This window comes from Aquarana catesbeiana, linkage group LG06 (genome assembly GCF_042186555.1).
Source record: "Aquarana catesbeiana isolate 2022-GZ linkage group LG06, ASM4218655v1, whole genome shotgun sequence".
NCBI classification, from domain to species: domain Eukaryota; kingdom Metazoa; phylum Chordata; class Amphibia; order Anura; family Ranidae; genus Aquarana; species Aquarana catesbeiana.
The window spans coordinates 290768677-290796494 of NC_133329.1; the positions used below are offsets into that span (position 1 = coordinate 290768677).

The following is a 27818-nucleotide window of genomic DNA, read 5'->3' on the forward strand; positions in this document are numbered from 1 at the left end:
CAAGTCTTTTTGGGTATGTCTCTACCAGCTTTGCACATCTAGAGAGTGACATTTTTGGTGACATCTGACCAGAGCACCTTCTTCCATATGTTTGCTGTGTCCCCCACATGGCTTCGCCCAAACTGCAAACAAGACTTCTTATGGCTTTCTTTACACAATGGCTCTTCTTGCCACTCTTCCATAAAGGCCAGATTTGTGGAGTGTACGACTAATAGTTGTCCTGTGGACAGATTCTCCCACCTGGGCTATGGATCTCTGCAGCTCCTCCAGAGTTACCATAGGCCTCTTGGCTGCTTCTCTGATTAATGCTCTCCTTGCCCGGGCCTGTTCGTTTAGGTGGATGGCCATGTCTTGGTAGGTTTGCAGTTGTGCCATACTCTTTCCATTTTCAGACGATGGATTGAACGGTCCTCCATGAGATGTTCAAAACGTACTTACCCGAGTCCCATCTAGATCCAGCAAAAAGTTGCACGAGTGTCTTGGCCATCCAGGATTCCCCTCCTCATTGGCTGAAACAGCAGTGTGGCGCCATCGGCTCCCACTGCTGTCAGTCAGTCAGCCAGCCAATGAGGAGAGAAAAGGGGCAGGGCCGGGACATGTCTGAATGGACACAGTAGGCTGTGGCTCACTCAGCTAGAGTGCCCCTCATAGCAAGCTTCTTGCTGTAGGGGCACTCAACAGGAGGGAGGGGCCAGAAGCACCAACGAGGGACCCAAGAAGAGGGGGATCTGGGCTGCTCCTGTGCAAAACCACTTCACAGAGCAGGTAAGTATAATAGGTTTGTTATTTTTAACTAAGAAAAAATGAGACTTTACAATCACTTTAAACTTCTTCACAACTTTATCCCTGACCTGTCTGTGTTTGTTGCCCTTCATGATGCTGTTTGTTCACTAAGGTTCTCTAACAAACCTTTAAGGGCTTCGCAGAACAGCTGTATTTATACTGAGATTAAATCACACACAGGTGGACTCTATTTACTAAATAGATGACTTCTGAAGGCAATTGGTTCCACTTGATTTTAGTTAGGGGTATCAGAGTAAAGGGAGCTGAATACAAATGCATCCCACACTTTTCTGTTTATTTGTAAAAAAATTGGAAAACTATTTATCATTTTCCTTCTTTTTCACAATTATGTGCCACTTTGTGTTGGTCTATCACATAAAATGTTTATAAACAGATTAATCCTAAAATATCTAATACCGTTATCAGTTACCTTAGGAGTGATTGCCTTAATAGCATTTGGCTTTTTACTGTTAAGTAGCTAAATGCAATGCACAAACTATGTGTTAATTCTTTTTCTCTTGTTTGCAATAAGCCACTGCTCAACCCAACTTAAAATTCTAAATATAACATTATTTTGTTACCTCTTCTTCAGAAATAATATAGATTTAGCTTAAAGCTTTTAATCCCTACTTAGCTTAAGGTTGATCCTTGCATAGAGTAGAAACCTTGGCATACCAGATGGATGATTGCTAGAACCGAGAGGCACTGTTAATCAAAACTGTAAAATAGTAGATGACATTTACCATAATACCTGATAACCTATATTTATTAAAGTTGAAATTCAAGCAAACATATAAATACATAGTTGCAATACATACTGTATATGTGATATGTGGTACCTGACACAGTTTCGCCTGCCAAACTGCATAGCCAGGTCCATTTATTTTACAGCTCGACCAGGGATCTGTCACTAGCCTACGGTTTATACAGTAAAGAGGCATCAGCACTACTCTCTCCTGAAGTTAGACAACTTCCAATGCTTAACTGACAGCAACATGCAATGCTATAGAACCCTGACTGGCTCACTTTGCTCCATCCTTCTCTTCACGTCTGTTTTTTTGATGTGCAAAGGATCATAGGGAAAAATATATATTAAAACAGATTCAGATACTTACACTAAAATGCACTGAGATGTTTTAACCACTTCAGCAAGAGTAATTTCCACTATGGACCTGTTTATTGGGCAATAACGTTGTCATTGCTTGGTGCACAGGTGGCAAACACAAGGCCCACGGGCCAAATCCGGCCTGCCAGGCCTTGTCATGTGGCCCGCGCAGCGGCCACTACCTCCTGTTCTCACGGCTGACTATTCGTTCCGCTGTCACACCAGGTCTCTTAGGCAACAAGGGTAAACATTTCCCTCTCTCCTCAGTCCCTCCAGCAGAGCCGGCTTTGTGAGCATGCGCGGTCAGTCTGGCATAGCTTTCAGTGGAGGAGGCTCAGGACAGATTTGGCGTCTCTTTCTTTTCCATGCATCGCTGATGGTGAGCTTTTGGGAACTTTATCCAATAGTGGCAATGGAGAGGGAGTGTTGTAAAAACCTTGTACAGCCTACACATGAATGCAGTTGCTTTTGAGCTGGGAGGGGGGTGGAGGTGAAAGCAGAGGTGGGGGGATGGGAGGAGAGTGGTGGGAGAGATGTTGCCTGCTGTGCATAGCATACTCCTGAACTCTGCACAAAGCGTGCACCGCTGAGCTCTGCACAAATCGTGCACCCCTGAACACTGCACAAAGCGTGCACCCCTGAACTCTTCACAAAGCGTGCACACCTGAACTCTGCACCCTGCAGAAAGCGTGCACCCCTAAACTCCGCAGAAAGCGTGCACCCCTGAAATCAGCACCCTGGAGAAAGCGTGCACCCCTGAACTCTGCACCCTGCATAAAGTGTGCACCCCTGAACTCTGCACCCTGCAGAAAGTGTGCACCCCTGAACTCTGCACCCTGCAGAAAGTGTGCACCCCTGAACTCTGCACCCTGCAGAAAGCGTGCACCCCTGAACTCTGCACCCTGCAGAAAGCGTGCACCCCTGAACTCTGCACCCTGCAGAAAGCGTGCACCCCTGAACTCTGCACCCTGCAGAAAGCGTGCACCCCTGAACTCTGCACCCTGCAGAAAGCGTGCACCCCTGCACCCTGCAGAAAGCGTGCACCCCTGCACACTGCACAAAGCGTGCACCCCTGAACTCTTCACAAAGCGTGCACACCTGAACTCTGCACCCTGCAGAAAGCGTGCACCCCTAAACTCCGCAGAAAGCGTGCACCCCTGAAATCAGCACCCTGGAGAAAGTGAGCACCCCTGAACTCTGCACCCTGCAGAAAGTGTGCACCTCTGAACTCTGCACACTGCAGAAAGCGTGCACCCCTGAACTCTGCACCCTGCAGAAAGCGTGCACCCCTGAACTCTGCACCCTGCAGAAAGCGTGCACCCCTGAACTCTGCAGAAAGCGTGCACCCCTGAACTCTGCACCCTGCAGAAAGCGTGCACCCCTGAGCTCTGCACAAAGCGTGCACCCCTGAACTCTGCACCCTGTATATAGCGCGCACCCCTGAACTCAGTAGGTAGCGCAACCCAGATACAAGCGGCCCTTTGAGGGCAACCATATTGCTGATGCGACCCTCGATGAAAACGAGTTTGGCACCCCTGCCTTAGTGTATGTACAGTGAGGGGAAAAAGTATTTGATCCCCTGCTGATTTTGTAGTGTAGTGAGTTTGCCCACTGACAAAGAAATGATTAGTCTCTAATTTTAATGGTAGATTTATTTTAACAGTGAGAGACAGAATAACAACAAAAATATCCAGAAAAACGCATTTCAAAAAAGTTATAAATTGATTTGCATTTTAATGAGTGAAATAAGTATCTGACCACTTTGCAAAATATGACTTAGTACTTAGTGGCAAAACGCTTGTTGGCAATCAGAGGTCAGTAGTTTCTTGTAGTTGGCCACCAGGTTTGCACACATCTCAGGAGGGATATTGTCGCACTTCTCTTTGCAGATCCCCTCCAAGTCCTTAAAGTTTGAGGTTGACATTTGGTAACTCGAACCTTCAACTTCCTCCACATATTTTCTATGGGATTAAGTTCTGGAGACTGGCTAGGCCACTCCAGGACCTTAATGTGCTTCTTCTTGAGCCACTCCTTTTTGTTTTGTAACAAGTATAAAGAAGAAAGAGCACCGCGCTGTATACCCTTAAACAATTAGCACAATCAAGTAATAAATGACATACAATAAAAAAGAAGAAAAAGCAGCCGCTTAAAGGTGAGATACACACACTAAACAATAAATAAATAGAGGAAGCAGCGCTGTAAACCAAAATGTGATAAATAAATGTCACAATAGTGATAAATAATGCATAAAGTCCATAATCTGATCAATTAAATCAGTACAGTTCTAACAGTGACAATCTTCAAAGGTGAAACGGATGAGGAACCCAAGCTTGGGTCTCTTCCAGAAATAATTAACGAATGAGACTGGATAACCTTCACCGCACCACTGTGATATGAGTAAAATACGCGCTTACCAACTGGCAAGCTTAAGAAAGCTTGTGACCTTAACCCGGTCGGGGCCTTTCTTGAGATGGAGACACCACTAAACCGCTCCTTAGACCGTGACTGGACCACTAGCCTCCATTAAAAAGGAACCTGGATGCGGGAGATGCTAAACTCCTATCTAGGAGTTGTTCTCACAGACAATGCCCCAAAAAAAAGAGGAAGAGCAACATAGCGTAATCCTGGATGGATATTTATTTAAAAAATTAAAAGTACACTTACAATGTGTTGAGTATAAATAGGCATAAGAAGCCGGCCGGCTACACACGAACACCCGTCAGGACGGGTGTTCTGTGTAGCCGGCCGGCTTCTTATGCCTATTTATACTCAACACATTGTAAGTGTACTTTTAATTTTTTAAATAAATATCCATCCAGGATTACGCTATGTTGCTCTTCCTCTTTTTTTTGGGGCATTGTCTGTGAGAACAACTCCTAGATAGGAGTTTAGCATCTCCCGCATCCAGGTTCCTTTTTTATGGAGGCTAGTGGTCCAGTCACGGTCTAAGGAGCGGTTTAGTGGTGTCTCCATCTCAAGAAAGGCCCCGACCGGGTTAAGGTCACAAGCTTTCTTAAGCTTGCCAGTTGGTAAGCGCGTATTTTACTCATATCACAGTGGTGCGGTGAAGGTTATCCAGTCTCATTCGTTAATTATTTCTGGAAGAGACCCAAGCTTGGGTTCCTCATCCGTTTCACCTTTGAAGATTGTCACTGTTAGAACTGTACTGATTTAATTGATCAGATTATGGACTTTATGCATTATTTATCACTATTGTGACATTTATTTATCACATTTTGGTTTACAGCGCTGCTTCCTCTATTTATTTATCCTTTGTTTTGTGTGTTTTGGGTCATTGTCATGCTGGAATACCTATCCACGACCCATTTTCAATGCCCTGGCTGAGTGAAGGAGGTTCTCACCCAAGATTTCACAGAACATGACCCTGTCCATCGTCCCTTTGATGCGGTGAAGTTGTCCTGTTCCCTTAGCAGAAAAAACGCCCCAAAGCATAATGTTTCCACCTCCATGTTTGACGGTGGGGATGGTGTTCTTGGGGTCATAGACGGCATTCCTCCTCCTCCAAAAACGGCGAGTTGAGTTCATGCCAAAGATCTCGATTTTGGTCTCATCTGACCACAACACTTTCACCCAGTTCTCCTCTGAATCATTCAGATGTTCATTTACAAACTTCAGACAAGCATTTAAGAGAGTGCTCCTAATCTCAGCTCGGTACCTGTATAGAAGACACCCGGGGGCCAGAAATCTTGCTGATTGATAGGGGATCAAATACTTATTTCACTCATTAAAATGCAAATTCATTTATAACTTTTTTGAAATGCTTTTCTGGATATTTTTGTTGTTAGTCTGTCTGTTAAAATAAACCTACCATTAAAAATGACAGTATAGACTGATCATGTCTTTGTCAGTGGGCAAACATACAAAATCAGCAGGTGATCAAATACTTTTTTCCCCTCACTGTAAACCCATTCAATTATTTTCTCTTATTCCCTGTTGGTCTGTTAAAAAAAACCATTGAACAGTTTTGTTAATGTATATTAGTTCAATAAGACCCCTTTAACACTGAGGCGTTTTTCAGACGCTAAAAGGGCTAAAAATAGCGCTTTACAGCCTCCCCTTCCTCCCCTCCTCCCTTCCTCCTCTGCAGCCCCAGTATAAAAGCCGAGTGCTTTCACACTGGAGCGGTGTGCTTGCAGAACGTTAGAAAAAGTCCTGCAAGCAGCATCTTTGGAGCGGTGTATACATCGCTCCTCCACCGCCCCTGCCCATTGAAATGAATGGGCACCTCTGCCGAAGCGCCGCTTTTCAGGCGCATTTAACCCTTTCTTCGGCCTCTATTGGAGGTTAAAAGCGTGCTTTACCGATAACGTGGCCCGCTGGCAGTGTAAAAGTATAGCTGTTGATATTGGCAGAAATTCAATTGTAATATACAATTTGATTAGACGGGTCTTTTCTTTTTATATTCACCTAGAGTTCCACTTACAAAAGTAACTAAACCATACCCCCCAACATTTTGAGATGGGACTGAGGGACACCTATTAGCAAAAGTATGTAGGCATAGGACACACCCCCTACCACGCCACCTTAAAGGAGGTGTATACAAAAAAAAAAGATTAGTTAAAACCACAAGTGCTTTGTTTTTTGTTTTTTTACCAATACAATCAAAATCTCTTTGTTTTCATTGGCTTTTGACATTTACAAATACAGCAATTTAGAAACTGGATGGAAGGTTTAGCACTAGGAAACACTTTTTTGAAAGTAGAAAACTATATAGATCAGACCAAAATGAGGGACAAATCAGGAGTAAAGAGGGACTTTGTTCCAATCAGGATGCTAGAAATCACTCTGTTTTTATTAGATTTGAAGACAAAAGTTGGATTTTTAATATACTTCTTGGGCACAATTAAAAATTCGAAATGTTCCCTTTTAACATAGAAAATCTTTACTTTTTGTAATTCAGTTCCATTTTAAGTATAATTATTTTGTTTACACTAAAGAGAAAGGTTTCACACAAAGTAGAACACACAGGGCAGATTTACTAAAACTGGTGCAACCAGAATCTGCACGCCGACATATGTCGGCACAATGGCAGCGGTGGTCAAATGGGCGTACTTGTATGTCCCCTTTAAGAAGCGGGGATAGCAGGCGCGCGCCGCCGGAGGCGATCGTGTCACGGAGCCGCAGAATGGGGAAGCAAACAAGGCATTTCCCCGTTCTGCCTTGTGTCATGACAGAGATCACTGATCCCTGTCATCGGGAGCAGTGATCACTGTCAGGTGAGTTGAAGCCCATCCCCCCACAGTTAGAGTCACTCCCTAGGACACACTTAACCCCTTCATCACCCCCTGGTGGTTAACCCCTTCCCTGGCAGTGTCATTTACACAGTAATTAGTGCATTTTTATAGCACTGATCGCTGTATAAATGACAATGGTCCCAAAATAGTGTCAAGTGTACGCACAATCACAAATCACCGCCGTTACTAATAGAAAAAAATAATAATAATAACAAAATGCCATAAAATTATCCCCTATTTTGTAGACGCTATAACTTTTGCGCAAACCAATCAATATAAGCTTATTGTGATTTTTTTTTTTTTTTACCAAAAATATGTAGAAGAATACATATCGGCCTAAACTGAGGGAAAAAAAATGTTTTTATATATTTTTGGGGATATTTATTATAGTAAAAAATATTGCGTTTTTTTCAAAATTGTTGCTCTTCTTTTGTTTATAGCGCAAGAAATAAAAACCGCAGAGGTGATCAAATACCACTAAAAGAAAGCTCTATTTGTGGGAAAAAAAGGATGTCAATTTTGTTTGGGTGCAACGTCGCACAACCGTGCAATTGTCAGTTAAAGCGGCACAGTGCCGAATCGCAAAAAGTGCTCTGGTCAGGAAGGGGGGAATATTTTCCGGGGCTGAAGCAGTTAAAGCAGAAATATATGCCAAACAAATGACATTTAGTTTGCTAAACCACTATGAATACTAAGCAACAGCCTTGGTTTTTTTTTTTTTAAAAATACTTGTTTTTGTAAATTTTATTCTTTTGTTGTTTATTTTGAAAGAGCTCAAGTTTTGTCTTTACTGAGTTCAGTCCAAATCAGGTAAGTTAGCTGTCGTTCTTGTGCCAGTGAGTTGCAGGCAGGAAATTCTTCTCCCTGCGGCTGCACATATACAAAAGCGGGAAGGATACTTGTCTTATTATTGATGTAATCTGGCCACAAGGCCAAGTCGATGTCACAAGCATCTCTGCCCTTTTGAGAAGATCGCCCTTTGTTTATGTGAGCTGCGGGGTGGGGAATCTCCTGCTCACATCTCATTGGCCTAACAATGACAGCCTACTTTCGGGTTCAGTATCGTTGATCTCCTGCAGGCTTTTTGAAACCAGTTTCCTGGCTACATGACATTTCTCAGGTTGGGATGAGTTTCCTGATGGTGACCCCAGAAGACAATGGTTACATAATATGTGTTGAAATGGTCACTTTTAGTAGTCTATATAGACTTTGTGACAGGTTGGCAATGCAGAAACACAGTTGAGATCTAGGAACAGAGCACTGTTGCCATTGAACAGTGTTAAAGTTTATGTATACATTAATTTTGCAATGTTTGTACAGCTACTAGTAGTAATAGCTGTCCTCCTGCTTTGTATTGATAACAAAGGAATTACTACACACATTATTTTTATTGCTGTCTGTGTCTCAACTTTTATCCCTCATTTCATATTCGGGTGACACTGTCATACCCTAACACAAAGCCTGCGGTTAGTTCAGTATGACTACAAACAGCCACAAATATATGTCTGCTATATTTGGTTTCCTGATATCGGTCTCCAAAATTCAGCACCCACATATTAGCTGAGGTTTGAAATCAGGCTTGTAGTGAAAGTGGCAATAGAACACTAGGGGAGGGCAAGCTAAAGGCCTCATGTGGGGTTGCAGAATGAATAGAGCTGAAGACCATTATCACTGGCATGTTGATATCTACTTGTAATCCAAAGAACAAGTCAGAGATGTGGTAGTCAAACAGTTTGCAGAACTGCAGCCTCTGCAAAGTGTTGTCACCCTGATAGGTGGAGTATGTCTATTCCTATTCATCCTTTTGCAGGAACAACCTACACTATAGGGCGGCACAGTGGTGTAGTGGGTAGCACTTTCACCTAGCAGTAAAAAGGGTTGCTGGTTCGAATCCCAACCACGACACTACCTGCCTGGAGTTTGCATGTTCTCCCTGTGCCTGCGTGGGTTTCCTCCGGGTACTCCAGTTTCCTCCCACACTCCAAAGACATGCTGGTAGGCTAATCGGATCTTAAATTGTCCTTAGTATGTATGAATGTGAGTTAGGGACCTTAGAGTGTAAGCTCCTTGAGGGTAGGGACTGATGTGGGTGTACAATGTATATGTAAAGCGCTTCGTAAATTGACAGCGCTATATAAGTACCTGAAATAAATAAATAAATATATGTGCTATATTTGTATAATGTGAACCAAGTGTTAAATATTGTATATACTCTAGGTCTATTATTTTAATCCCTGCATATTATTTTTCCAAAAAACACTTCTATATTAGGTGAGATGATCAACTGATCTGAACTGATTAAAGTGCTGCATACAAATAGAAATTGATGACTGTCATGTATGTCCTCAAACAACCTTTGCTTCCAGTTATTCCATTTTGTGTGCCTGTGGACTTAAATTATGTCTGAATGGTGTCATCAGGCAGTCACCCAAGAGTCCTAACTGGATTATGTGCATGATTCCTGCTTGGAAGACATGCTATAAAAGAACACAAGAAACTATTTCTTAAATGATTCTCCTTTAATTTGCGTATGATCACGCTAAATATGATTTTGAAGCCATTATCTTATGCTCAGAACATGCTGTGCTTTCTGCCTCATTGTTACCGTATTGTGTTAGCCAAACATTTCAAAATGAGTCTTGTTAAGATGTTAGATCTGCACAGTAGTCTTTCTGCCAGAGCCAGGTTTTGCATTTTTTGCACATATTTAAAAAATAATTTTAGGCCTGAAGATTGCATAAACCCCCAAAACATATATTTTCTGAAAGCAGACACCCTAGAGAATAAAATACCGGTAGTTCCATTTTTTATGTCACATGATATTACCCCAAAGGTCTAGGAAATGCAAAATTTCTGAGAAAAATACACTAGCGTTACATTTTCACAAAACGCATAAGAAATTACCCAAGATGAGGTTGTACCGAGTAAATAGATACCCAACATATCAAACCTTAAATTTGAGTCCACCCGTGAAATTGTGACAAACGTCTCTACTCTATATTTTCCATAGACGATGCTTTAGAAGCCCCCTACGTGTAACTAGTTTAGCATTACGGAGGAGGTGCTGGTGCTAGAAGTATTGCTTTCACTGTGGCATGCGCAGCGATTTGTAGCATGTATCATAATCAATTTTTTTGTACAAAGGGGGTCCTGATGCGTGTGTGTTAGATTCATACGTGCATGTATGTGCTTGGGGGGGGGGGGGGGGGGTTTATGCGCTTGGGTGCAACTTTCATTTTTTCCACTTTAATCAACTCCCAGCCAGAAGTTGGCTTGTCAGATAGATACACTCTTCTGGTGGCTACAGCCACCAAGAGTGCGTGTAAAACCCCCCCACTGTCAGGTCTGTACGATGTTTGGACCTGGCAGCGAAAGGGTTAACCACTTCAGCTCCAAAAGATTTATCCCCCCTTCATGACCAGGCCATTTTTTGTGAGACAGCACTGCATTACTTTAACTGACAATTGCACAGTCGTGCAGCACTGTACCCAAATAAAATGTATGTCCTTTTTTTCCCCACATATAGAGCTTTCTTTTGGTGGTATTTGATCACCTCTGCGTTTTTATTTTTTGAGCTATAAACAAAAGACCGACAATTTTGAAAACACAATATTTTTTCGTTTCTGCTATAAAACATATCCATGAAAAAAAATGTAAAAAATCTAATTTCTTCATCAGTTTAGGCCAATATGTATTTGGCTACATATTTTTGGTAAAAAAATCCCAATAAGTGTATATTGATTGGTTTGCGCAAAAGTAGCATCTATAAACTATGGGATGTATTTATGGAATTTATATATTTTCTACTAGTACTGGGGGCAATCAGCGACTTATAGCAAGACTGCGATATTGCAGCGGACAAGTTGGACACTGACACTTTTTTGGGAACCAGTGACACTAAAAATATGCACTGTCACTGTACAAATGACACTGGCTGGGAAGGGATTAACATCAGGGGCAAACACTGCCTAGCCAGTGTTTGTGTACTGTGTGGGAGGTGCTTTTACTAGGGGAAGGCATGGATCCTTGTCCCTGCTTTGCGGATCCATGCCATCTTTACTGACAGAATGCCAATCTGCCTTTGTTTACATAGTTAGACTGCCATTCCGCCTGTGTACCAACAAACAGCGGGTGCCAGTGGACATTAAGGTTTCCGTTGTGCCTAATCACAGTAGGAGCGAGCTGCCGATGGTGCACATTCGCATCCGCTACCATAAAGTGCGGGATCATGTGTGTGTATATATATATATATATATATATATATATATATATATAATATATATATGTAGTAGTATGAACCACCTCAATACTGGACACTTTCACCCCTAAAAAAAATATTTTTTAAACGTGTGCAAAAAACACAAAAATGGCTCTGGCATCGAAAGTTAAAATGGATCAATCCTGATGTACTGACTGCCGATCTCATTTCTTGAGGCCCTAAATGGCAGGAAGGTACAAATACCCCCCAAATGACCTCATTTTGGAAAGTAAACAGTCCAGGGTATTTAGTAAGAGGCATGTTTGAGTTTTTTGAAGTTGTAATTTTTTTTGTCATAATATTTTGGAAAATGAGGAAATTTGTTTTTCTTTCACAAAGTTGTAATTTTAACAAGTTATGTTTCACACACAGCATAGGCATTCTTATAATTACACCCTAAAACACATTCTGCTATGCCTCCCGAGTATGGGGATACCACATGTATAAGAATTTTTCACAGCCTAGATGCATAGAGGGGCTCAAAATCCAAGAACGCCTTTTAGGCTTTCAAGGAGCATAAATTATGTATCTAATTTCCTGACTACATGTCACATTTTTGGAGGCCCTTGAGCAACAGGACAGTGAAAACACCCACAAAATGACCCCATTTTGGAAAGTAAACACTCCAAGGTATTTTCTAAGAGGCATAATGAGTCTTTTGATGACTTTTTTTTTTTTTTTTAAATGCAGGAAAGAAAATTAAATTTTTTTTTTTTTTTTTTTACACAAAGTTGTCATTTAATACGATCTTTTTAACACACATTGTAGGCATACTTACAATCACACCCCAAAATACATTCTGCTTCTCCTCCCAAGTATGGAGATACCACGTGTGGGACTTTTTCACAGCCTCAATGCATAGAGGGGCCCAAAATCCAAGGAGCACCTTTTAGGCTTTCAAGGAGCATAAATTATGCATCTAATTTCCTGACTACAATTTTGGAGGACCTGGATCACCAGCACAGTGGAAACACCCACAAAATGATGACATTTTGGAAAGCAAACACCCCAAAGTATTTAAGATTCATGGTGAATCTTTTGAAGACATCATTTTTTGCCACAAGTTTTTGGAAAATGCAGAATAAAAATAATGAATATTTTTACACAAAGTTTTCAAATGAATAAGCTATTCTTCACATACAGTATGGGTGTATATAGAATTACAATCCAAAAATATGAGGAGAATGGTTCCTTATGTTTCATTACCTAGGCATTTACACCTGTAGTCCATGAATGGCCAGCCCATTAATGCCTACGGGGATGCAGGGGCTGCGTGGACACAGCCACTCTTCCTAATGTGACAGCCTTGCAGATGAGTGTCTTCGAACACAAAATGTGTCTATCTGGGGCCACTCACACACACCTGCAGGCTTCTCATTTTGGGACGAGCAGCTGTGTCTGTGCAGCTGTTGTGTCTTCATGATGGACATGAATGGGCTGGCTGCGAACAGCACCTGGTGACTCCAGTCACTAAAAGACAGTCACGTATCACGAGTGTAAGCGGCCATGTGAATGAGTCTTACACTAGGTTCACACCTTAGTGTTTTTGCGTTCTGCACTTTAAATGAATGGGCTGCCTTGCCTGTGTTTCCCGCAGAAAAAGGTGCATGCACCTTTTTCAAAATGCGTCCCACAGGGAAATTACATGGTCATTTTGACCATGTGATTCCTGCACCGGAACATGCACTGCAATTTTACATGTGTAAATGGCAACCCTGCGCGTGGTTGTGGAAGCGGTAATCACTACGATTCCCGCATCCACAGCCACACGCATAGGTGTGAACCTAGCCTTAAAAGGCAGCTTTACCTTTCATAACCTGTACACATTAAGTAGCTCTTTTGGTTCCCAAAAAGTGTGACTTGAGTAAGGGCAGGATATCAGCTTTTATGCTAGAGAAAAGAGGTACAGTATTACACAGCCTAAAAATTATTTAATACATTTAGTAATTAATGTGACATTGTTATTTATGACATGCTTATAGAGATTTACATCAAGAAAATGTCTAATATAGCACTAAGGCCCCTTTCACACTGAGGCGCTTCTAAACTGCCAGTAAAACACTGAGCACTTTGGAAGAGCTTTTCAGGTGCTATTGTAGAGCTTTCCATTAATTTTAATGGAGAGGGGCGTTTTTCAGCGCACTGCCCCAGTATGAAAGCATTCATTGATTTTAATGGAAATAGGTTTTCGTGAGCTTTTCAGGTGCTTTTATTAGCTCGTAAGCTCCTTAAAAAAGCACCTCAGTGTGAAAGGGGTCTTAGAAATACTGTACGTTAGTAACGGTGGCTATGTTTGCATTCTGGTTGTTACTGTATGCACAATGTAATAGTACATAGCAACAACAAAAGTAATAATCCTACAATCTTTATCTAAACAATGGTTAATAATCGGGAGCACAAACACTGATCTCATAGCTGATTTAATAATTTGGTAGTGGAAGTTACTGCTCTCTATAGAGGAGACATGCTTCTAATTTGTGTTTCTCATCTGTGACCAGCTTGTAAACTACATCAGTGTAGATTTATTGCTCCACCATGTTGTAACAATATCTATTAATCCAAAATTTTAACAGCAGTTCTTGAAAATATGTTCACTTATCCATTCAATTTAAATCTAGCCAAATCCAGAACTTTGCCAATAAAAGGATTGTAACAGATTAAATGTAAGAGTGTTAAGACAGGAGTCTTGAGAGGGGTTTTATTATGCTATTGACTCTATGTAAAAAGGTATCCAAAAGAGTATCCTGGAAACTGAAAAATAATATTTAAAAATCTGATATTATGTACATTATTAAAGCTGTGTACCATTGAAGAGTCATAAGTATTACCAGCTAGGTACTAAAGGTAATAACACCACCACAAAACATACCTCTGCAGCCCTGCTCTGAAAGTCAACTTCTTTGAAGTCCCCCCCCCCCCCCATTTGTTTTCTCTGGATTGCTTGATCTGCCTTAATAGGGGAACACGCACATGTAGTTGTTTGCATCGGTAGAGGTCAGTGGGAGACATTCAACATGACAGGCATTAGGAGTGTTTTACTAAAACTGGAGAGTCTAAAATCTGGTGGAGCTCTGCATACAAATCAGCTTCCAGTTTTTTTTTTTTGTTAAAGCTTAATTGAAACAGCTGAAGGTAGAAGCTGATTGGCTACCGTGCAGAGCTGCACCAGATTTGCACTCTTCAGTTTAGTAAATCAACTCCATTGCGGATGAATTGGATAATTTTGGTGGAGTTCTTTATTTAGGAAACAGAAAAAAATTGCTAGCAGACAGGCAATGTGTGTTTAAAATCATACAATGGTAGATTTACTAAAGGTAAATAGGCTGTTCACTTTTTAAAGGACTCTTGCATTAACTTAGTGAATGTGGTGACAATTCACTTTGCAAAGAATACCCTATTGCATGCAAGAAAAAAAAAAATATATATATATTTTTAGGTGCTAGAAGTCAAAAGAGATTCACCTCCTTCACTAAACTCTGGGGATAGTTCCCTTGCAAAGTGCAACTTCTCTTGTAAAGTGTACAGTCTACAGTATTTGCCTTTAGTAAAGAAACTCTTTGTGCACTATTGTGCATGTGAATGAAAATCTAAGACACTTTTTGTGGCTTTGAAAATGTGGTTTCAAGTTGCAGGCAGAAAGGGGTAAGCAGTGTCTGACTTGAAGCAGATAGGGCCAGAAGAATGCTGGAGCTTTTCAATGGCTCTGAGACAGACAGTTTTCAAGGGAGGGCCCTGTAATATAAATAGTCATAGGGCTTGGTAGATTTTTGTATTTCATGAGTTTTCTGAGGGAAATCAGTCCACCTCAAAGGTTAAAGGGAAAGTGTATATCATTCATATCAAAGTGCATATCAAGCAAGACAATTGGAGTCTAATATATCAAATAGCTGTGTATGTGTTTGAACTTTGAGGCCTCATGTACACTGAGCAGAAAAAAACACAGCTTTTTTAAGCGTTTGGCATTTATTTTTTGAGCCTGTTATCTGTATGTGCATGTACACATAGGTGTTTACAGGCCTTTTAGAAGAGAAGCATTTACAGGCTGAAAAAACCCCATCTCCAGCGCATTCAGGAGAGGAGCGTTTGGGCAGAGAAAGCGTAAATGCACATAAATACACAGAAGCATGTGTTAATGCTAGCCATGTTTAGGCGCATTCGTGCATTCTAATGACCAGAATAAATGAATATTCTGGCCTATAGAATACGTTAACACAGAACGTGCATAAATGTGTGTGCAAAACACGGCTTTTGCTACGTTTTTTTTAAGCAGTTTTTCTCCTGCCAGGAGAAAACGCGTTAAGAGGAGCTGAGCAAATGCTCAGTGTGCATAAGGCCTGAAGGTTTTGTTCTAATTTGACAGTTTGTCCTTTTTCCAGTTTGCCATTTTCTAACCATTTGCTGTCATTGTTAGGCAACATTGCCATACCTTTTTTAAATATGCCTCATTTATAAAGATACCAACAAAGCCTGGGGAATGCCCAGGAAAAAATTCCAAGTCTACTTACCACCAGCTTGCAGACAATCAAATTAACCTGTCTAACAGTATGCGTTAAGAACAGGGGTTTAGTCCACACGCATTTGCAAACGCATGCGTAAGCCACAGAGCCTCTTCACGGCACCCTGATATCTGTGGTCCTAACACTCAAATATGAGTGTCCCCACAGTGGAGGCACATGCATTCTGATGGATAATAAAGATGCATACATGAACTTTAGGAACAAAATGTTTGCATGTTTAAAACAGCATTGTGACAAATGTAGTCTTGTAATAGAGGCTGTCCCTGCTCTAAGTTGGGCAGGTTTCTACTTTTTCAGCAGGAATTTTTTCCTTTTTACCAAAAATACAACACTTTTTTTCCTGACAGTCCCTTTGTTTATTGTTTCTCTTGTATGATGGATAGTTGTTCAAAATTCTATAATTGTGGTGGAAAACAGTTGGCGAGAAGGTTCCCATGTATGGCTACATGGAAATGCAGTATACATTTCGGTGTATTTCATCTTTATAAATTGACCCCAATTGGTTTTCCTGTTCTTTAGTAATATGAATGAATAGTTGCCCTGAGATTTTATATATATATATGTATGTCTAATTTATTATACCTTCTTTTGTTTCTCTTTTCATGTAGGGCCAAGGGGATCTACTGAAGAATGCCAAAAATGAAGCCATGGAGAACATGAGGCAGATACAACAGGCTTGTCTGTCCAGTGGTCTATGTAAAGCTCCAACTACTGCAACTGATGCAAAATCTAAACGGGGCCTAGAGGCAATACAAGAAAAGGATACAGGAGAGGAAAATGGTCGTTTGTGATGTGCAAAACTTGCCATGGCACCTGGCCTTTTAGGGTTGCTTTTTCAGATCTGCAGGAGAGATATATACAGTATCAATGCATATATTGAATATAAGGCAAAACATTCAGTATCAAAACAATGTACAGTGATGATATTAATTTTTGTGTGTTTTAATTTAACCAGCAAAATTGTACCCACCTTTTAATCAGTAATGTTAAAAAAAACAGTGTGAAGAAAATGTGGACCACTTACTGCTGATCACAAATGTTTGTCCCTTATGTAATAAGATGTAAAACGCCAAATAATCCCAACACTGTCTACACCAAGTAACAGTTTATTTGCACTAACATTGGAAAATAGGTTGATTTTATAAAGTGTAGAATGCCAAGAATTCATTGTTTTGGATACAACAGACCTTAAAAGCATTTCTGATGCCTGACTTAAATTGGGTAGAAACCAGTGACCATTTCTTTTTAAGACTGGGAGCAAGACACCTTATCAGCCCACCAAATGCAATCCAGGTCAAATCTAATCATCTTTACAACACATATGCCCCGTACACACGATCGGACTTTCCAACAACAAAACCGTGGATTTTTGTTCGAAGGGTGTTGGCTTCAACTTGTCTTGCATACACACGGTCACACAAATCTTGGCCAACAATTACGAACGTAGTGACGTACAAGCCTTACGTGATATCTCCATTACGAATGCTAGTTTTACAAGACCGAACGCTTCCGGCTCGTACTTGATTCTGAGCATGCGTGGACTTTTGTGCAACGGACTTGTGTACACACGATCGGAAAGTCCGACAACAAACATTTGTTGGCAGAAAATTTGAGAACCTGCTAGCCAACATTTGTTGGCGGAAAGTCCGCCAACAAATGTCCAATGGAGCATACACATGGTCATACTTACTGCCAACGAGCTCACATCCAACATTTCCAGTCAGAAAAATCTGATCGTGTGTTGTGTACTGAATAAAGGCAATGTACAGTCTTGCTAAAGACACACTTCATGACCGAACATGCAACACAAAAATACGTGGTCTTTTTGAGGACCTATTCTACTACACAGAATACTATACATAAAACTATACATAGAATAGCAGAGTATAATCACTATATGTTTGTCCGTAATTGGTTAGTAACAAAAGCTGTCATGCAAATGCGGAAGATGTTGACACTTACTGAGAGAATTGAGTATCCCCATTGTTCGCTGATACTGATTATTTATTATATGCAACATTTCCACCATTAATCTGGCTATTGACTGTATGATTACTACATATTTTCACTTTAATAATCTAACAAGCTAACATTTTTCTTGTACTTGGAGGTAAGATGTAGTGGAGGGTTTTTTTTTCCTGTATGTTACATTTACTCCTATTCATTTCTCCTAGTTGTTTATGTAGACTGTTACAAACAGTAATGCCAACCTTAGTCTGATGTATGATTGCAGGCTGCTAACTAGAAATATCCAGGCACCAAGTTTCTAAAAGCAATATTAAAGAATAGCGTTTTTTTTTTTGTTTTTTTTTAACCACTTAAGGACCAAGCCTCTTTTTTACACTTGTTTTCAAGTTAAAATAATTTTTTTTTTTTTTTTGCTACAAGAGGAGGGTTTATTTACAAGGAAGGTGGGATTTTTTTTTGCTAGAAAATTACTTAGAAACCCCAAACATTATATATTAACATTATATATTTTTTTTTCTTAAGCCCTAGAAAATAAAATGGAGGTCGTTGCAATACTTTCTGTCACACCGTATTTGCGCAGCGGTCTTACAAGCGCACTTTTTTTGGAAAAAATACACTTTTTTTTTAAATTAAAAAATGTCAGTAAAGTTAGCCCAATTTTTTTTATATTGTGAAAAATAATGTTACGCTGAATAAATTGATACCCAACATGTCACGCTTCAAAATTGCGCCCGGTCGTGGAATGGCGACAAACTTTTACCCTTAAAAATCTCCATAGGCAATGTTTAAAAATGTCTACAGGTTACCAGTTTTGAGTTACAGAGGAGGTCTAGGGCTAGAATTATTGCTCTCGCTCCAACGATCGCAGTGATACAGCACATGTGTGGTTTGAACCCCATTTTCATATGTCGGCAGAGCTCGTTGGGACGCTGTAAAAAAAAAAAAAAAATTCTTATTTATTTTACTTTAAATGTTTTATTTTGACACTGTTTTTTAAAAAAAAATTGGGTCACTTTTATTCCTTTTATGTAAATGTAAACATCCCTTGTAATAGAAAAAAAGCATGACAGGACCTCTTAAATATGAGATCTGGGGTCAAAAAGACCTCGGATCTCATATTTACGCTAAGATGCAAAAAAAAAAAAATTGAAAAAAAAAATTCTCCTTTAAGAGCTATGGGTGGAAGTGACGTTTGACGTCGCTTCCACCCTCCCATGCCATAGACCCGAGCAGGGACCATCTTCCCCTCAGTCAGCAGCCAGGCGTCCACGGGAGAGGACTCAATCGTCTCTGACACTACCGGCAGGTCTGGTAAGAGGCGGAGACACCCAGAGCGTGGCGGCAGGGGGGTGGGCACCTTTCCCACCGCCAATAAAAGTGATCTTGCGGTGAATGCGCCGCAGAGACCACTTTTATCCTAAAGAGAAACGCACAGCGTTCCTAAAAATACTGGGGTTATGGCAGCCAGCTGCTGACATAACCCCGGTATTTAGCGTCAAATTACTAATGTACGGGTACGTCGTTTTGCGTGAAGTGGTTAAATGCCATAATCCCCCTCTCCCTCCCACTCATAAATTTCCTCAGTATGAATATACAGTATAGATGCACACTATGGGGCACAGTTTACAGTTTTCTAGTACATAATGCTTTTCCAAAATGCATGCATAAAGCAAAGAGATCAATGCTTATACCAATCATGCTTGGTGCATGTATAGGAGATATGACATCGGCTGATAAAGGCAATATAACATATGTAGGCAATTTAACTGCGAATTCATTTTTATATTGCTGCATACCGATCTTGTGTAAGACCTACAGTATATTCATACACACATACAATACTGTACCTATTTAAAGGTAATGACTATATATGTCTGAATTCCTCCAAGTATTTGCACCTGGCCAGTTTATATATAAATGGAAAAAGGGAGAAAGTGTAAGCCACACGTGCCCTGATTTGGGTGAGTCACTTTGTAAATCAGTGTGGTTTGTGAAATACAGTGGGGCAAAAAAGTATTTAGTCAGCCACCAATTGTGCAAGTTCTCCCACTTAAAAAGATGAGAGAGGCCTGTAATTGTCATCATAGGTATACCCAAACTATGAGAGACAAAATGTGGAAACAAATCCAGACAATCACATTGTCTGATTTTTAAAAGAATTTATTTGCAAATTATGGTGGAAAATAAGTATTTGGTCACCTACAAACAAGCAAGATTTCTGTCTCTCACAGACCTGTATCTTCTTCTTTAAGAGGCTCCTCTGTCCTAAACTCATTACCTGTATTAATGGCACCTGTTTGAACTTGTTATCAGTATAAAAGACACCTGTCAACAACCTCAAACAGTCACGCTCCAAACTCAACTATGGTAAAGACCAAAGAGCTGTCGAAGGGCACCAGAAACAAAATTGTAGACCTGCACCAGGCTGGGAAGACTGAATCTGCAATAGGCAAGCAGCTTGGTGTGAAGAAATCAACTGCGAGAGCAATAATTAGAAAATGGAAGCCATACAAGACCACTGATAATCTCCCTCGATCTGGGGCTCCACACAAGATCTCACCCTGTGGGGTCAAAATGATCACAAGAACGTTGAGCAAAAATCCCAGAACCACACAGGGGGACCTAGTGAATGACCTGCAGAGAGCTGGGACCAACGTAACAAAGGCTACCATCAGTAACACACTAAGCCGCCAGGGACTCAGATCCTGCAGTGCCAGACGTGTCCCCCTGCTTAAGCCAGTACATGTCCGGGCCCATCTGAGGTTTGCTAGAGAGCATTTGGATGATCCAGAAGAGGATTGGGAGAATGTCATATGGTCAGATGAAACCAAAGTAGAACTGTTTGGTAGAAACAAAACTTGTCATGTTTGGAGGAGAGAGAATGCTGAGTTGCAACCAAAGAACACCATACCTACTGTGAAGCATGGGGGTGGCAAAATCATGCTTTGGGGTTGTTTCTCTGCAAAGGGAACAGGACGACTGATCCGTGTACATAGAAGGATGAATGGGGCCATGTATCGTGAGATTTTGAGTGCAAACCTCCTGCCATCAGCAAAGGCATTGAAGATGAAACGTGGTTGGGTTTTTCAGCATGACAATGATCCCAAACACACCGCCTGGGCAATGAAGGAGTGGCTTCGTAAGAAGCATTTCAAGGTCCTGGAGTGGCCTAGCCAGTCTCCAGGTCTCAACCCCATAGAAAACCTTTGGAGGGAGTTGAAAGTCCGTGTTGCCCAGCGACAGCCCCAAAACATCACTGCTCTAAAGGAGATCTGCATGGAGGAATGGGCCGACATACCAACAACAGTGTGTGACAACCTTGGGAAGACTTACAGGAAACGTTTGACCTCTGTCATTGCCAACAAAGGATATATAACAAAGTATTGAGATGAACTTTTGATATTGACCAAATACTTATTTTCCACCATAATTTGCAAATAAATTCTTTCAAAAATCAGACAATGTGATTGTCTGGATTTGTTTCCACATTTTTTCTCTGATAGTTGAGGTATACCTATGATGACAATTACAGGCCTCTCTCATCTTTTTAAGTGGGAGAACTTGCACAATTGGTGGCTGACTAAATACTTTTTTGCCCCACTGTAAGCAGACCTCTCACAGCCTTTATTCTCAGTGAGACATACCACCATATAGTTACATAGCAGGTGAAGTCGAAAAAAGTCCATCAAGTCCAACCTATGTGTGTGATTATGAGTATTACATTGTATATCCCTGTATGTTGTGGTCATTCAGGTGCTTATCTAATAGTTTTTTGAAACTCGATGCTCCACGCTGAGACCACTGCCTGTGGAAGGGAATACACATCCTTGCCGCTCTTACACTAAAGAACACTCTACGTAGTTTAAGGTTAAACATCTTTTCTTCTAATCTTAATGAGTGGCCACGCGTCTTGTTAAACTCCCTTCCGCAAAAAAGTTTTATCCCTATTGTGAGGTCCCCAGTATGGTATTTGTAAATTGAAATCATATCCCCTCTCAAGTGTCTCTTCTCCAGAGAGAATAGGTTCAGTGCTTGCAACCTTTCCTCATAACTAATATCCTCCAGACCCTTTATTAGCTTTGTTGCCCTTCTTTGTACTCACTCCATTTCCAGTACATCCTTCCTGAGGACTGGTGCCCAAGAACTACACAGCATACTCTAGGTGCAGCCGGACCAGAGTCTTGTAGAATTGTTTTATCTCTGGAGATAATCCCCTTTTTAATGTATGCCAATATTCTGTTTGCTTTGTAAGCAGCAGCTTGGCATTACATGCCATTGCTGAGCCTATCATCTACTAGGACCCCCAGGTCCTTTTCCATCCTAGATTCCCCCAGAGGTTCTCCCCCCAGTGTATAGATTGCATTCATATTTTTGCCACTCAAATGCATTATTTTTCATTTTTCTACATTAAACCTCATTTGCCATGTAGTTGCCCACCCCATTAATTTGTTCAGATCTTTTTACAAGGATTCCACATCCTGCGGCAAAGATATTGCCCTGCTTAGCTTAGTGTTGTCCGCAAATATAGAGATTGAGCTGTTTACCACATCCTCCATGTCATTTATAAACAAATTATATAGGATTGGCCCCAGCACAGAACCCTGGTGGAGTACTCCCAGTTTATTACCACCCTCTGAACTCACCCTTGTAGCCAGTTTTCAATCCATGTCCATACCAACGGACCTTATTTTGTACAGTAAATGTTTATGGGGAACTGTGTCAAATTCTTTTGCAAAATCCAGATACACCACATCTACGGGCCTTCCTTTATCTAGATGGCAACTCACCACCTCGTAGAAGGTTAATAGATTGGTTTGGCAAGAACGATTCTTCATGAATCCATGCTGATTACTGCTAATGATACCATTCTCATTACTAAAATCTTGTATATATTCCCTTATCATCCCCTCCAAGAGCTTGCATGCTATTGATGTTAGGCTAACTGGACTGTAATTCCCATGGATGTATTTTGGGCCCTTTTTAAATATTGGTGCTACATTGGCTTTTCACCAATCAGCTGGTACCATTCCAGTCAGTAGACTGTCAGTAAAAATTAGCAACAATGGTCTGGCAATTACTTGACTGAGTTCCACAAGTACCCTCGGGTGCAAGCCATCTGGTCCCGGTGATTTATTAATCTTAAGTTTCCCAAGTCTAATTTTAATTCTGTCCTCTGTTAACCATGGAGGTGCTTCCTGTGATCTGTCATGAGGATAAACACTGCAGTTTTGGTTACTGAAGCCCCCCGATTCCCTCTTGAAGACTGAGGAGAAGAATAAATTCAGTACCTTCGCCATCTCCCCATGCTTTGTAACCAGATGACCTTCCTCATTTTTTTTGCTCTCCTTCGCTATGTGTCTTTCGTGTACCATTTTAGCCACCCATATTGCACCCTTACATTTCCTGTTGCATTCTTTATAAAGTCTGAATGCTGATGATGATCCCTCAATCTTGTATTTTTTGAAGGCCTTCCCCTTTGCTTTTATATGTATTTTTACATTAGAGTTAAGCCATCCAGGACTTTTGTTCGCTCTTTTAAATGTATTACCCAATGTAATGCATTGGCTAATGCCCTTATTTAATATGCTCTTAAAGCAAACCCATCTCTCCTCCGTGTTCTTTGTTCCTAAGACTCTATCCTAATTTATGCCTTCTAGCAAGGTTCGTAGTTTAGGGAAGTTGGCTCTTTTGCAATTCAGTGTCTTTGTATTCCCCTTATGTTTCCTGTTTGTGTGATTTATACTGAAGCCAAATGACCTGTGATCGCTGTTTCCTAAATTGCCCCGTATTTCCACATCCATGATGAGTTCTGTATTGTTGGTCATCAGTAGATCCAGTAACTCTTTAATTCTAGTTGGTGCATCTACCATCTGACCCATGAAATTGTCCTGCAAGACCTTTAGGAACTGGCAAGCCTTAGACGAATGCGTGGTTCCCTCCGCCCAGTCTATGTCTGGATAATTAAAATCCCCCATTATGATAACACTTCCCATCCTTGCTGCTAAGCCAATAGGAGATCTGTCTCCCCCTCATCCCTCAGGTTAGGGGGCCCATAGCATACTCCCAGTATTATTTTCCCCTTAGCTTCATCCCTTTGGAGCTCTAATCTAAGGATTCCACCTCCTCTGTAGCTCCCTTAGTGATGTCATCTCTTACATCCACTTGTACATTATTCTTGATATATAGGCATACCCCTCCCCCTTTTTTACCCTCTCTATCCCTGCGATAAAGGGCATACCCTTGAATGGTTGCCAGCCAATCATGAGAGCTGTTGAAGCAGGTCTCTGAAATTCCCACAAAATCCAAATCTTCCTCATACAACAGTATCTTTAGTTTATCCATCTTGTCTGTCAGGCTCCTGACATTGGTGAACATGCCACATAGTTTAGAACGGTTGCATACTATCCTCTTATTGGGTGTTCCGAGATTGCAACTAGGACTTGTTACTATACTTACCTTGGGTTTATGTGCTTTAGTCAAGCTACCACTAATGCCCCGATACTACCCTCTGGAATATGTTCCGCACTGACTATCCCTCCCCGTCGCCTAGTTCAAAAACCCATCTATAGTCAGACTTGCTGTAGGGCAGTGCTTCCAAGAGAAGTAAGTCTACATCATGATATGAGCTATTATCTTTATATTTCAGGAGGCCCAGCACTAAAATTAAACCAGGGCAACACTATTTAGAAAAAGTGGTTATCTGGGGCCTGAGAACTATGCCCACATCCAGCCCAGTACAAGATTTTATCCAGCTCGCAGCTAGAGGAAGTGGTGTATCTTATGTTTACAAACTGAGGAATCAGATCAGTTGGTCTCTGCTTGCTGATAGGGGCCCAGATGTAAGAGGGGACTCTGGTAGGGTCCCTGATGTATAAGGGAGAACTGTGAGGAACCAGATCAGTTGGTTTCTGCTTCTGATAGGAGCCCAGATGTAAGAGGGGACTCTGGTTGGGTCCCTGATGTAGAGGGAAAAACTGAGGAACCAGATCAGTTGGTTTCTGCTTCTGATAGGGGCCCAGATGTAAGGGGGGACTCTGGCAGGGTCCTTTATGTATAGGGGAGCTCTGATATGTAGCGGGGAGGGGGGCTCTAAAGTGATGGGGAACTGCTGATTTGAAAAAGGTACACTAATATGACGGAGAGGCTTCTGATGTGAAAGGGAACTTCTGCTGTTATGGGGAGCTTCCGATTTATTCAAATTGACTCTTTTCTTGGAGCGTGTTTATTCATTCATTTAAATTTTATTCATAATTTTATAAAACTGATGTTCCTCAGGGGACTTTTTGTCTGCTACTGCTACCCTTTGCTGAGGCCTTCAAAATGGTTATGACCACAGCAGGGGACTTTTTGTCTGCTGCTACTATTCTTATGGGTATTCATTTTCCTCTTTTAACTGAGCTTGATCCACAATTTGGGAGCTTTTGGCCACCTGCAGGGGCCGCCCTAGGCTGTTTTTTAGTTGTAAAAAGAAAAGAATTGCGCTAGGTGCAAAAAAAATGTGAAATAAAAATATAATAGTGAAAATGACAAAAAAAAATTTTTGGGAAAAATATCCTGCAGCTGAACACTATAACCCCGACATAAGGGCACAAAGAATAAAAATAAAAGTATAAGTGCAGCGCTAGATAGGTACCACAAATAATGAAATAGTGTATAATAGCAATAAGTGCGATTGTGCTAATCAAATACAATGATAACAATAAGTGCAATTATGCTAATCAAGTGATAATTAAACGTCCATTTGGGCAAATAAAACCATGAAAAATTGTGTAAAAAAAATAGTTTATGAGTAAAAATATCCGGATGGTAAATATCCAATAAGAGATTCTGGATTTAAACTTTTTTCCACCAGTGTTGCCCGTCACCTGAGAGTAAAAAAAAGTGGAGGCTTACCAGAAAGCCTGCGACCGCCCTTATTCAGGGGGCTCAAAACAGGCTTAGTAGATCAATCAGGAAACACAGGAACACAGTTAGGATCTCTTTAGCTTCCCTCCAAGATAGCCGGTCAGCATGAGTGAAAAGCACCTAAACGGCGCGTTCCCAGGAGACCATCCCTATATCGCAAACGTTTCCATAGGTCTGGCATAAGAAGGGAGGAAAAAAGGAGACTCCAATGGTGTAGAACTTCTTCGATAGTTTATTTAAAATATTCAGTACAAAACGATCCTTGCAAGGACATAAGATAAACAGCTCTGCTAGTATAGAAAAACAAGATGCGCATGCGCAATGCGTGTGAGCGTGGCGACCCTACAATTGTTTTGTCACAAATGATGACTTCAGTTGGACGAAACGGTCGTAGGGTCACCACACTCACATGCATTGCGCATGCACGTCTTGTTTTTCGATACTAGCAGAGCTGTTTATCTTATGTCCTTGCAAGGATCGTTTTTGTGCTGAATATTTTAAATAAATATTTTAAATAAACCATCGAAGAAGTTCTACACCATTGGAGTTCCTTTTTTCTCCCTTCTTATGCTGGACCTATGGAAACGTTTGCGATATAGGGATGGTCTCCTGGGAACGCGCCGTTTAGGTGCTTTTCACTCATGCTGACTGGTTATCTTGGAGGGAAGCTAAAGAGATCCTAAGGCTCGATTCACACCTATGCATGTTGCTTTTGAGCGTTTTTGGAGGTTTTTTTTTCATGCTTGCCACGTTTTTGAGCCGCGTTTTTGCCGCGTTTTTGCCGCGATTTGCGTTTTGCGTTTTTTTTTTTTTCATTTTTTTTTACAGTCTTAAAAAAAATTAAAAAAAAAAAACGGCAAAAACGCATCAAAAACGCTGCAAAAACGCAGCACTTGCGTTTTTGATGCTTGTCCATTGAAAACCATTACATGCAAAACGCTGCTTTTTGCATGCAAAAAAGTCCCCGACCCTTTCCAAAAACGCTGAGATACAAAAAAGCATTGATGTGAACATGTTCCATAGGAACCCATGTTAAAAAATTCCCGTGCATTTCTGCAAAATGCAAAATGCATCAAAAAACGCGCTAGTGTGAATGGGGCCTAACAGTGTTCCTGTGTTTCCTGATTGATTTACTAAGCCTGTTTTGACCCCCCTGAATATGGGCGGTCGCAGGCTTTCTGGTAAGCCTCCACTTTTTTACTCTCAGGTGACGGGCAACACTGGTGGAAAAAAGTTTAAATCCAGAATCACTTATTGGATATTTGCCATCCGGATGTCTTTACTCACAAACTATTTTTTTACACAATTTTTCATGGTTTTATTTGCCCAAATGGATGTTTAATTATTACTTGCACTTGATTAGCATAATTGCACTTATTGTTATCGTTGTATTTGATTAGCACAATCGCACCTATTGCTATTATACACAATTTCATTATTTGTGGTACCTATCTAGTGCTGCACTTATACTTTTATTTTTGTTTTTTAGTTGTACCTAGCATTCTACTCTCGCATTAAATTATCTAGAGCAAAGCAGTGTCCTCCAGTAAACACAGATCAAAGTGTTTTACAGTACGTGCAAAAAATCCTATTATTTTTTTATTGGGGGCATGTCAAATTACATCAGATAATAATGTGATCTATTTTTTCCTAAACACGATATTCCAGAAGTACACTTTAATGTGCATGAAAATGTGCATAATTCTGCAGTCTGAATACATTCAAATTGCAAAAATAACCAGCATTAATAACATTACTTCATGGATACACTGTGCGTGGAGCCATTATTTAAGTCAGGCATTGGCCAAAATGACCCTAGAATTTCCACACTGACCCTCAAGGAAAGCAAAGGGCCTTTCCACACTAATGTGCTGTGTTAGTGTGTGGTATGCCACATATAAATGTGCATTGAGTAAAGTAAGCTCATTCTTTTGAATGATCTGCACAAAGCGTCAAATGTTGCAACAAGTCACATGTAACATTTTTGGAAGTACACTGGAAAGCATGTCAGTGTGTTGCTGGTCATT

The 27818-nt window shown here is 40.8% G+C and overlaps 1 protein-coding gene across 1 annotated transcript in view; it reads left to right on the forward strand.

Annotated features, from left to right (window-relative positions):
* PLCL1 (phospholipase C like 1 (inactive)) overlaps positions 1–19932 on the forward strand; it is a 444741-nt gene extending 424809 nt beyond the window's left edge. Inside the window, exon 6 of the mRNA XM_073633443.1 lies at positions 16527–19932. Within this exon, the coding sequence (XP_073489544.1) occupies positions 16527–16709 (183 nt within the window). The 3' untranslated portion in view covers positions 16710–19932. The remainder of the gene's footprint in view (positions 1–16526) is intronic.
* Positions 19933–27818: the final 7886 nt, after the last annotated feature.